The sequence below is a fragment of the Solea senegalensis genome, linkage group LG3 (genome assembly GCF_019176455.1).
Source record: "Solea senegalensis isolate Sse05_10M linkage group LG3, IFAPA_SoseM_1, whole genome shotgun sequence".
In the NCBI taxonomy this organism is placed as follows: domain Eukaryota; kingdom Metazoa; phylum Chordata; class Actinopteri; order Pleuronectiformes; family Soleidae; genus Solea; species Solea senegalensis.
The window spans coordinates 12,377,727-12,390,242 of NC_058023.1; the positions used below are offsets into that span (position 1 = coordinate 12,377,727).

General features: G+C 39.7%; 2 protein-coding genes across 3 annotated transcripts; one reads left to right on the top strand and one right to left on the bottom strand.

Annotated features, from left to right (window-relative positions):
• Positions 1-321: 321 nt before the first annotated feature.
• ponzr1 (plac8 onzin related protein 1) lies at positions 322-5,169 on the bottom strand. Of its 2 annotated transcripts, none has more exons than XM_044021803.1 (5): positions 5,125-5,169; positions 4,765-4,898; positions 3,295-3,432; positions 2,512-2,657; positions 322-776 (listed from the first exon to the last, which is right to left on the bottom strand). In XM_044021803.1, the coding sequence occupies exons 3-5, from the start codon at positions 3,428-3,430 to the stop codon at positions 639-641; spliced, it is 420 nt and encodes a 139-aa protein (XP_043877738.1). In that variant the 5' UTR covers positions 3,431-3,432; positions 4,765-4,898; positions 5,125-5,169; the 3' UTR covers positions 322-638. The 2 variants fall into 2 exon arrangements, with proteins under 2 accessions (XP_043877738.1, XP_043877739.1); XM_044021804.1 differs by lacking the exon at positions 5,125-5,169 and adding an exon at positions 5,040-5,099.
• A 2,081-nt stretch (positions 5,170-7,250) lies between these two features.
• zgc:194312 (uncharacterized protein LOC794943 homolog) lies at positions 7,251-11,835 on the top strand. The gene is made up of 2 exons (XM_044020506.1): positions 7,251-8,297; positions 11,272-11,835. Exons 1-2 carry the CDS (start codon positions 7,345-7,347, stop codon positions 11,411-11,413), a joined length of 1,095 nt encoding a protein of 364 aa, XP_043876441.1. The 5' UTR covers positions 7,251-7,344; the 3' UTR covers positions 11,414-11,835.
• Positions 11,836-12,516: the final 681 nt, after the last annotated feature.

Sequence of the window (12,516 nt, forward strand, 5' to 3'; positions counted from 1 at the left end):
GTTTTCTTTTTTGATACCGGTGAGTCTTTGGTACTTTTACGTTTCTCACACAACAGGAACGTGATCAGGTGTTAATTAATTAAAAGGTGGACCAAAAAAAAATTACAGTTTGTCTTCCTCGTGTTGATGCTCCATCTGAACTTTAACAAGTCATCTTGATCACATCCCTTAATGCATTAAGTAAAATGAACAAGCAGTGTTCCTAATAAAGTGGCCAGTGAGTGTGCGTAACTGTAAATTATACACTGAGAAATGAAACATCTTTTAAGCAGCAGGAAATACATGATTAAACGACTCAAGGAATAAAGAAAAACTATTTAATACGTGTTTGAAGGTTTGTTTGCTTTTAACATTTTGAATAAAGACATCAGTGATAATATTGTAGCTGCATATGATCCTGTCATCAAAAACGATTATATTACGAGAGCATGCGATGCAATAACAGCTGTAATCACAAGGAGAGACAATAACTTGATGTGATGACACAATATAACAAGCTATAACAAAAAATCTACTTTGAAATGTGAAACAAAGCTGCAAAGCTGCATATTTTTGTAAAAAAAGAAAATAAAAAAATTAAATCACTGCTATACTAAGAAAAGCAAACTGAAACGACTGTGTTCCCACATGGTTGCGTCCTATCCCCTCATGACCTGTGAGGTGACCACTGTGGCGGTCGCCGGTCCTGAGCCCCTGATCTTCAGCTCACGGTTCATCTGGCACCACACGCATACATAACACCACAACAGCTTACAGCAGTCATCACAGCAAGAGCCCTGCGGGAGGAAGACAAAGACACAGGGCTCAAAACATCAGCTATGAGAGTTTATTTGCTTATTTTTTACCCAGCCTTACTGACAATGATGTGGGAGTTCAATCTGGATTTTGTAATTTCCCACTGAAGCTGACAAACAAGGTAAATAAAAACTAGTGAGAGTGAGGCCACACAGTCCAGTCGTGGACTTTGGAATGTTTGTCAGCACAAACAACTGCTGGTGGGGTTTCCTGCAGTCGTCGTTTAATACGAATGAGCTTTAGAAGGTGTTTGAATATATTTTCATTTTCCCCACCTTTAATTTCATCCACCTGGGCAACAACCCGTAATGCTACAGTTTGCTGTTTACTTCCATGTCTGTCTATATTCACATCTTTCATGAAGTAAAGATTTAAAAAGGACTTAATATCGATCGATTATGTGCAGTTTGTCATTGTTACCATGTGAATTCTTAATTTATGCCCAAAAACATGTTTCATGAGATAGGACGGAACAAATATGCATCAAACGTATTCAAACAAATCTATACTATAAACTGTACTGAACAATGCTCTGAATTTGAACCTCAGGATACACAAATCCAGCTAGTATGCACATTATATACAGTAGTCTGACCATCACTGGGCTAGCACTTCTGAAGAAACTCATTTTATATAAATCATTTTCCAGTGTGCTAATCTATCTCACACAGGCAAACTGAGTAGAATATCATTGATCAGATTTCAAATAAATCCTTTAATAGGTTGCTCAACAGTGTGTACTGAGTTCAAGTTTATTCTCTGTTTGGTTACAGTTACCTTTAGCAAATCTTGAAACTCACTCTTCCTCACTGACTGATGAAAAATGCAAACTGTGCGGTATTACAGTGGTGACAAATGAGGAAAAAATAGTAGCTGCACTGCAACATTCAAATCAGAATGTTGAAACACAAATGAAGAAAGAACAGAAACAAAAACACTTTCTCTCTGGGAAAAGAGTTGTGGGTTTTGGCTTTTTATGACATTCAGCCATGTTTCTAAGAAACAGATATCTATATTCAAGAGTTACCTAAATATTAAAATGCAAGATAAAAATGTGTTTAATTTTCGTGGCAGACAGAAATGATTTAGAATTTGGAGGACATGGGGGCTTAGCATGTAAATCAATTGACCAGGGAACTCAACTTCTGCAAATCTTCGACACTCTGTTTACAGCCTTGGCTGACACTGATCACTGGTTTCAGCTCATCTTCAATAGAACATGATATTGATATTGTAAATTATGCTCCCATTTAGAGGGAAACAGACTTTAAAGTAAGGCACCCGTGGATGCCAGTGTAATTGACAGCTGGTATCATCCAAGGTGCCTTGTTGGAGTTGAAGCCTATGAACAATGCCAATTCTGGAGGTTGCAAACAGCAAATTGACACATTCATGGGCGAGGTCACATCCGGACACTTGCCGCTTGGTCAAAATCAGCTGAGAAGTCGAGTCATTTGAGCTCAGGACAGAGAATTTCTGCGGATTAATCTCAACAATCCACTCAATCAATTCCCGTGTTCACTCCAAAAACTGTTAACTCTCTACTGGCTTCTACTCATGAAGATCAGTGTCAAAGCGTGGACTGTGACGTCTCACATTACAGATTAGGACAATGTCGCCAATGTACTAACTTGACTTTACCAGATGTACACGTTTTCATTGTTAGTAGCGACTATAACAGAGATTTCACCCCCTCCCTCTCCAAACCGGCCTTACAGGGATGGCGTGGCGCTCTCTGATGGAGGAGCGGAGTAAGCAGGACACCACACAGCAGGCGTCCAGGAGCGGCATGCAGCAGCACCAGTTGTTTAAACTGGCTGTCTGACACTGCATGCAGGGGAAACACCAGAGACCACAGCAGCCTCCGGGGAAGAAAAAGAAACAAGAGAAAAAAGATTCAGGAAATTTTGTCTAATTAAATTTCATATTGACATTTCCCAGAATAAAAGTCCTTCCCTCTATAAAGTAAATTGCACACAGTACATTCTGAAAAATGTGGGAAAGGACTTAACAGTAAGTTGCAAGCTGTAACTAATTAATTGTATTTTATTTTTTTACATATATTCATTATTAAATAATACAACTGTCACTAACCCTGTACTGTGGGAAAGGAAAGTTCAGAAGAAATAAAACTGAAAGTATCAATCTAATATGATGCAATCAATTCTCATGTGAATCATGTGAACTATAAAAGTGCAATACTCATTTATAAAATAAAACATCATTTTTCAAACGTCCCCATAGTAAATAAGCTATTTTTTAACTACCACAACCTTTTTTTTAATTTCTCCTCTTCACTCCTCCCCACACAGGCACATTATGAAACGTTTTCACCTGTCATTTCCTACTACAGCACACCTATAAATGTGAAGATTTCAAACTGATCAGTGCTTGTACTGCATTTCATTATGATTCCACAGAGCAAGGACAATATTCCCTCAACCACTGTTTCTCAATCCACGAAGGAACTTTTGGGACTTGATTGTTGGGTAGACTTACAGGTGCCCATATCTGAACAGCAGTCGCAGAGGCCAGTGCTCCATGTGCCAGGCATATGGGCATGGGTGGTGGTCACTGTCATCACCTGGGATGGCATTGCTGCTTGTACAGCGATTGGTTGCTGGTAAACGGCCATGGCTGAAATTTACAGGGAAGAAATTAAGAACTGTCATATTAAAGAAAAAGTTGTTGAGAATGTGGTGCTACTAATGTTAGTTTAGAAGCATCACAGATGTACCCATAATTTATGCACATGAAATGCAAATTAAAAAAAAAACTTCCTCTTTACAGTGCTCTTTCTTTTGTCCCACCCTGATAGTGTATGTTCTCATACAGGTTTATGCCGATTACCAATCTGTAATGTTCAGTAAAATGCTTTAAAAACTTTAACCATCTCTCTCTATCAATATTAACATAAGCCTAGGACCAGGTTTACATTCAGCATGGTCTGTCCTGCTAACTCAATTTAGCTTTCAGATACAATCACTCAAACACAAACGTGACATTTAATATGTATATTTGTTTTCTGACGTTCTATTATCTTACAAAAATCACAAAAACCTTCCCAAGCAGAACTAGACTCACAACCAGGGACGCATGATATTGGACTTTTAGCTGATCTATCGCTAGTGTTCGTCTAAAGGAACTTGACACTTAAATGGCAAAAGGTATCTGAGGTGTGCATGCAAACTTTCCAAGTAAGACAACTTATTCAACATTTTAAACTTACAAATAATGTGATATAATTGAGACATTACACGTTTATGAAAAGCCAAACCCATATTCAAGCACAACAATATACCCTTTCTTGTCTTTTTTTGTTTGTTTTACCCCTGTATGCCTTTTTATTATTAATAAGTCAAACTTAACCATCTTCATGTATAAGCTTAGCTATTAGCTGGGTCTGCCATGTGCAGCAGCACATTAGCTCTCATATACAATCATTCCCTAACCCTAACCTTAACCTCAAACATTAAACTTAAATTAAATATGCAAAATTGGGTTTTTAAAACCAGTTTAAGTAAATGGGGTTTGTTCATTTTAAATATTTGTATAACAAAAGTCATAAAATCATCCTGTGGGGGAAAAAAAATCAGCTAGCATAAAGTTACAGCTACCGCTGTAGTTTAATTATCTTTTCCTTTAACTTGCTACTTAACTATGGTAAAAAAAGAAAAAAAAATAAGAAATTGATAATGACTAAAAATAGAAGTTAATTGTTTTAGTGGTCAACTGTGACACAACATTTAAATTATCCGTGTAAAAATACAATAGTACATAGTAATAGTAGTTACACTTACGTTTGGCCTAGCGAGTGAGCTTTCTCTCACAATTATTCAGACATTGAACTTATGCTAAAGCTGTATCATTTATTTAGTTAAACTTCCAAATGTCGCAATATTATAAGCTCAAAACAGGGTTCAAATCAGCAAAAGTCATATTCAGACTGATAAAACAACTTGTTCTTACCTTCTTCGAGGTCGTTCTTTGGTCCTGGATGCGTAAGCTGTGAGAGAAAAGTGAGCTCTGACCACAAATTCAGTGTCTCTGCAATAAGTTTCTGTTTCCAAGGAAGGAGCAGTTTACAGCAGCAGACTGAACACCTGCAGAGAACAGGACGTTTACAAGTTAAATCACAGGAGGAGGATGTAGTGAACTCCAAAAACACAAACGTACTCGCTTTGAATGCAAGAAAATAGTATTACAAATGAAAATGGAAAAACGAAACAAAACATCAAAGTCACCAGAAACCAGCAAGATTAGGTTCTAAAATAATCCAAAACAACCAGCAGGGGGCATAGCAGTTACACAAATATAATATTATCTTACTCTGACTGAAGATATACATCTACATATTAATGTACGTTTTATGTAAACAACCAGCCATAAGCAATGGGGCCATATTTCAATATGGCAGTGGGCTGCCACCTACAGGTTGGCCTTGATAGTACTGTCTTATTACGTTATGCTTATTTACGAACACAATTTATGGTTTATTTCTTAATTATAGAAGAAACTGCAATCACAAAAGTTGTAATCTTTTATTTGTAGTGGTAATATGAATAAAACATTTCAATGTTAATGTTCTAAGTTAAGCTCAGTGTACGTTTTAGAAAATCTCGAGAGGCTTCTGCTCGACTGTACAGGTCACAATACCAGCTTTGAGCACATGGTGGCGTAGGAACAGGTGTAAATGTGTCTGAACTACAAAGATTTAAACTAAAATTATAATATTCATATTGTGCAGTGATGATAGCATGAGTAAGGACCGTGACTGTGGTATCACAGCTGTTACTTGGTTGTACTACATTAAACTTACTTGCATGTGAATGTAGCCTGATAGGGAATTTATTATTAAAAGATCAACACACATCTGATGTTACAGCAGTTACAGATGTGATTCTCTGCTACTGTAATGGCTGTAAATGTTGTTGTTTTTTGTCAATTCAGATAAATTGTAAGGTATTTCATAATGTTTTTAACACAAATAATTCTGCCCCAACAATAATAACAATAATAAGAATAATAAGAATAATAATAATAAAAATAATAATAATACATCATGACCAGTTAGTGTTGTATGCTTTGTGCGCTCTGGAGGAAAATGTGTAACTGAAAGAAATTCCGTTCACCTTGAGATTTACTGAACATCTTCCCTTTCCTTCTGATGTTTTTCCAGCACGCATGCAATCCAGCAGAATCATCATGTGTTGCCATTAAAGCAAAGTAACACACATTACTGGCAAAACATCTACAACAGCAGCAGTGGATGGCAACAACGACTCAACACATATGAGCGTCAGAGAATTAAGTGTGAAAAGTCCAAAACGTTTGTGTCAAACCCTCTTAAAACATAAATGCTGCAAGTCTACTTTAAAATAAAAAATACAAAAAAGACAAAATAACAACGCAGACATTTTGTAGTTATGGTTAGGCATTTAGTTGTGATGTTTAAGGATAGGGTAAGGGGCAAGGGAATGTGTGTGTGTACCTGGTATTCCTTATGTTGTGGGTTAGGGTTAGGTCCTAAATCTGTTTACACAGTCACATTATGGGGATTTGACAAAAATAAAAATGACTAAAAAAATCATAAATGCATAAAATCAAAAAGGTGCACGATATTAGCATTTGTTTCTCTTTGAAATAAGGTAAACATATGTCATATACAAACCACAAACAAAGTGCCTTTGAGAAATAACGCTGCTATCAAACGTCATCAGACTACTGGAGGAATTGATGTAGGAATCTTTGAGGGACAGTAAAAGTTATTTCTGGTGGAACCACAGGTTGGCCCACGGCCGTCATCTGAATAGACTGGGGTTAGGGGTGGTGTTAGGCATTTAATTGTAATGGTTAAGGTTAGAGTACATATTATGTCTATGAGTGTCCTCACGATGAATAAAGTCCAAACGCGTGTGTAATTGTGTTTGGGGGACCTTTTCTGACCTGAACGCTGAATTTGTCAGGACAACAAGTCCTCATGGAGACCAAATCCTGGTCCTAATGAGGCTGACTAAGTGCTAAGATTTGAATTGTGGTTAGGTTAAAGTTAGTGTAATCTATTGGTTATGGTTGAGTTTAGGGATACAGCTTTGTTTAGTGTGTCCAAAGGAATAGAAGTCAAAAGCTGAGACTGTTGTGTGAGTGTGTGAGAGTGTATCTGGTATTCCTTGTGTTGTTTACACACACTATGGGGACCTGTCTTCCTTATGCCCCCAAGTCCCCATAAACTTTTTAAGTTGAAGACATGTTTTAGGGTCAAGGTTAGGGTTAAGTAAAGGTTAGGGTAAGTCTTCAGGAAATTAGTGTCTGTCAATTCAATGTGCTGTCAGTGTGCTGTCAGTGTGTGTGTGTGTAGAGAGGAGAGAGAGAGAGAGAGAGAGAGAGAGAGAGACTTGTGAAACTTGTGCCGCGGTGTAACTGCGTCAATCGTCAGTGAGAGAGCAGAGAGAGAGGATCATGCAGCGGATAAGCTTTTCACCTCCTCCTCCTCCTCCTCCTCCTCCTCATTATCATCACATGAATCCCGCCATGCCCAGCTGAGGAATTATGCCATCCAACAACAGCACGGTGCCAGACCCAGCTCAGGAATACACCTGTGTGCGCTTCTACGTCTCCACCGCGTCCTTCTCGCTGCTCCTCTTCTTCAACCTCATCATCAACTGGACCATCGTTCGCGAGGAGCGTCTGCGGACTCGTGTGCGCTACGTGCTGATCTTCCACCTGCTGGTGTCCGCGCTCGTCTACCTGGGCATGAGCAGCGTCTTCTACTACCAGATCCACCTGGACGCGCGGCCGGGACGCGGCGCGTGTCTGCTCATGGTCACCGTGCTGATCACCAGCGCCTCCAACGCTCTGCTGACGCTCACGGTCATGGCTCTGGACCGTTACTGCGCCGTGTGCTACCCGATGCGCTACAGTGTCACCTGCACGGCGGGGCACTGGCCGTGGCTGCTGGGGCTGTTCACGTGGCTGCTGGCCTTGGTCATCCCTCTCAGCCTGCTCCTCCAGCTCCGCGGGGAGGACGGCTACCCCCACTATGACGAGAAGTGTGGCCCGGAGCAGCTGAGGGTGGGCAGACTGCACAAGGTGGTGTTCATTGGTTTGTGCACGGTGCTGATTCTCTACACCTATGTGCGGATACTTATTGAGGGACGGAGGTTAGGAGTGCTCAACCGGCGCAATCGCGCCGGGTGCAGGACCATCGCCCTGCACGGCTCTCAGCTGGCTGTTTACATCCTCCCCAACTTTGTCAACTTCATCCTGTCATCGCTCAAGAAGCACGGGCTGATCAACACGCCCACCAAAGAGCTGTCAGCAGTAGTAATCTTTGCCTTCTTCAGCCTGGCGCAGTGCATCGCGCCAATTGTTTACGGTTTGCGCAAAGAGGAACTCATGGATCAGTTGAGTCACAGGTTCCCCTGCTGCTCCCGGTACTTGAAGAGTGTCCTGGGCTGGACTTTGAGAGCCAGCTGGCCGCAGCACTCACAACACAGAACACGGTATGTACCAACCATACACAATACACACACTATACACACACTAGCACAGGCTGATGTACATATACACACACTGTATATACACATTCATACATGTATATATACAAACATACATACATATATACACAAACACATACAGTGTACACATACAGTGTACACATACATGTCATTTAGCAGACACTTTTATCCAAAGCAACTTACAAGGGAATTGAGTACAATCTGCCAGGGGTGGAGTTGAACTTGCGACCGTGAAGCCTTTTGCACACAGGGTACCGTTCTTAACCACTGAGCCACTCCACCTACAATCGCTGTATTGTGAGATCATCGTGGATCATGTATTGCATATCGTATTGTGAGGTACCCTGTGATTCCCGCCCCTATTCATAATTAACAAAATGACCATCATGCTCTGTGAAATAAGACCTGAAAGTAGCGATTGAGACGTTTAAGTTCTCAGGAAAAAATGCGATGCCCATCGTGTCACAAAATCTACAAAATGATCCTGTGGCGTTTGGTGTGAACAGGGCATAATAGCTTCTTTCTTTTCATCATTGAAGTCACCCCCTGGTGGCTGTTCATGATACCATTATTTCCTGGTTGGCTTCAGGCGGAAACCATATTGTTTGTGTGAGCAAGTGTTTTAGTTGGAGGAAGGTCAGCCATCTGCCATGAGCTGATCAAACAACTGTAAATTTAAGCCGTAATTACCATTTAAAAGGGGTGTCAAACTCACACAAAGACGTTTTATTTTGCATGAGGGTATTTGGATATGAAAAGACCAGTTTGGGATACAGTGGCAAAAACAGCCGACGCAGCAGCCAACCCATGCAAAACAAACACATGCCTGGAATAACGAGGCAGCATTGTTTACAGTTTTACTGACATGGTGCACAGCAGCACGTGAAGGACACCTCCACTGTCTCGTGTGTGTGTGCGTGTCCACTATTTCGTGTCACTTTTGTTTGATATGTAATAAGCAAACCAAACACACCCACGTTTATTTCACATCTGACGCTGGTTCCTGTCTATACTGGTGCTTCAGCGAGCAAATGCTGAGTAAATGCTGACAGTGTTTAATTTTAGTGCAGTGTTGTAATCTTCCCTAATTCAAAGGTATTCAGCCAGACTGAAGATCACTTGACTGAAAAACATTCAGTTTTGTTCATGCAATATTACTGTGACAACCATTCCTACAATTATTACTACACTTAAAAGGGTATTTCTGTAGAAATGAAACTTTTGCGCTACTGAACTTGTCATTATGCTGTTCAAATGACAGAGTAAAAAAATATAATCTTTCGAGAATAAAGTCGTAATATTAAAAAAGTCATATTACCAGAAAAATCATAATTTTATGAGAATAAAGTCGTACTATGAGAATAAAGTTGCAATATTACAAGAATAAAGTTGTAATATTACGAGAATAAAGTTGTAATATTACGAGAATAAAGTCATAAAATTACGACTTTATTCCTGTAATATTACGAGGAAAAACGTTGTAATATTGTGAGAGTAAAGACGTAATTTTACGAGAATAAAGTCATAACATTTATAGAATAAAGTCATATTATTATGACTTTATTCTGATAATATTACGAGAATAAAGTCATAATATTACAACTTTTTCTTGTAATATCACGAGGAAAAAACAAAATTTTATGAGAATAAAGTCATATTATTACGAGAAAAAGTCATATTACTATGAGAATATTATAGATTATACGTATATCCACGTTTCTCATCTTGATGCAGGTTGCAGCTGAGGATTCGAGATTTTGCTTGAATAATAATTACGACATAATTCTTAAAGGATTATGACTTTATTCTCATAATTACATAATGACTTAAGTCTTGAAAGATAAAAAAGGTTGGCCCTGATACTCTGTCGTACATGGCAGTGCGAATGCAACAGAAAAAGCACATCATCTGCATTCCTATTTCTCTCACTGCATTATTCTCTTGGCCACCAGGGTGCGGGTTGTTATCGGAAAAATGGCACCTGCCATTCTTCTGTATCCAAAACATGGTGTTGTGTGTTTTTTTAATCACGGGGTGATTACTGTGATACAACACCTGCTCTGAGGTCAAGATCCTTGTGTCCTTTACTGGCATCTCGCTACTGCTGCATCTTTAAAAAGGTCCACTGTGTGAGAATTAGTGACACCCGATGGTGAGACTGCAGATTGTAAGAAACAGCTCACTCCGCCTCCCCCCTTTTCCCGGTTGTATCAGGGAGCTATTCGACTTGTGCAGTCCACAAAGCCTGCTAAGAAAACAAGCACACGTTGAACACGTAAAATCAATATCAAAAGCTTATTCTAAGGTAACAAAAACATTTTCTTTTATTTGAAGGTGCTTATACACGAATACAAACATATTTATGGGTGGAATATATTTCATTTCTGCCAATGAACCCTCAGCCCTAAGTGACCGTGACGACTGTGACCACACAGGAACTACTACAGACAAAAAAGACGGCACATGGGTAGCATGCATGCAACTTAACACATCAGATAAATAGAATCTACTTCCTCCTAACATTGTTTTGCTCATAGACCGCACATGAAAAGTGGACGTAGTCTTCCAACAAGGAAGCAAGAGTATATTGATTAGCCACCAGCAGCCTCAGTTTGAATGGAAGTCCATGGGAAACATGAGTAAAGATTATCCTGAGCAGTAAATGGGAAATCAATCACTTGCTTCAGTTGTTATTCAATAGACTGATGTCAATGTTGTCAATTATGTTCTCATTTAGAGGAAAACAGATGAAAACTGTGGCACAAGTGATCAACAGTGCGAGTGTTTCCAGTTTCCGATTCCAGTGCAAAACCTGGTCAAATCACTAATCTTCAGGCGTCAAAATGGTAGTTTATGACCAGTTTTATATTGCCATCTTGCCACAAGACTACAACAGCAGCACACGTGTTCATTTATAGAGCAATGGTGTAACTTAAGCTTGTCTCTTTTATCCCCTCAGGGAGAGAACACTGACCACTCTGACCATCCTCTCCCAGGACGTCCCACAAGTCCCTGTGGAGGATGAGGAAACAAGGCCAGTGTCTGACTCGAGTTTCACACATGACTCACACTCATGTCAAGGAGATACAGACAATGCCTGATGGGGTGGCAGTGTCTCAATACGAGGATCCTGAGAGGCACTGGAACGCCTGATGTTCTGAGCCTATGAGGAACAAAAGAGGAAGCTCCTTGGACTTCATGACTGCAGTCAGTCAGAGGAAGATGTAAAAGAGCAGTGTTTTTGTTTTGCTCCATTGTGACCTTTGGCCAAGTCGTGAACAAACACGCAGACTCTCAGACCAACTGGAGAGCACAGCGTTGCTTTCAGGAGAAGTGGTTAGTTCTCTAAAATGTGACTTTTCCTGGCAGGTCCAGGGATATGAACCTCAAGACTTCAGGTCAGAGGTCATTCATTTCAGACCTCTGGGTTAGGAGCAGTGCTGCATTGTTTCACTGTGATGGAGAATGGTTGTGTTTCTCATGTGTTCATAACCTTGTGGATATTAAAAGCTGTTTAGTCGGATGGACTTGATCCACTTGAATGTTTCTAGTGCCCTGTGATTACAAGGGAGGTCACATTGAAGGTATTGAGTCAACACTAACAAAATCTGCATATGAAAACATCACCACACTGGGTTTAGAAATAGTTGCTCATTTGTCCATAGTAGATGTGGACAGCTGAACCACAAGTGTTTTTTGAGGCTCAGTAAAAAGAAAAAAAAGGGCTTTTTAATCCGATTAGATATTTTATAGGCATTCAAACTTTTTTTTTAATCTGATGTGAACTAATTAACAGAGAACAGTGACTAAATAGGCCTAAATCTGACACAAATAGTGCTTGATAATAATCTGATAATAACACAGTGCTTTCTCCCCCTGCACATTACAGCACCTTAACTGATCTGATTTTAATAATAAAACAGAATCGATATTTGCACTTGTATTGGAAATAGCAAGTCTAATCAAACATTAAGACATGATTCAAATCAAATTCACATTAGATCTCAAAACATGTTGCAGTTTCTATTTCTATTTCAGTTAATCTGATTGTGATGTATTTGACATTTCCTGTTTGCCTAGTATTCTGATAAGTTCACTACATCCTGGCTTCAAGCTAACACTTACTTATGGCGCATTTCCACCGGCTCTACTCGCCTCACCTCGGCACGGTTTAAGTAGCGTTTCCACTAGCATAGTACCTGGG

Coding starts and splice junctions, on each gene's coding strand:
- ponzr1 (XM_044021803.1), bottom strand. CDS start 3,430: ATGGCCGTTTACCAGCAACCAATCGCTGTACAAGCAGCAATGCCATCC. Junction 2,658..3,294: donor CTGTTCAGATATGGGCACCT/GTAAGTCTACCC, acceptor TCTTCCCCGGAG/GCTGCTGTGGTCTCTGGTGT. Junction 777..2,511: donor GAGAGCGCCACGCCATCCCT/GTAAGGCCGGTT, acceptor TTCCTCCCGCAG/GGCTCTTGCTGTGATGACTG.
- zgc:194312 (XM_044020506.1), top strand. CDS start 7,345: ATGCCATCCAACAACAGCACGGTGCCAGACCCAGCTCAGGAATACACC. Junction 8,298..11,271: donor CACTCACAACACAGAACACG/GTATGTACCAAC, acceptor TTATCCCCTCAG/GGAGAGAACACTGACCACTC.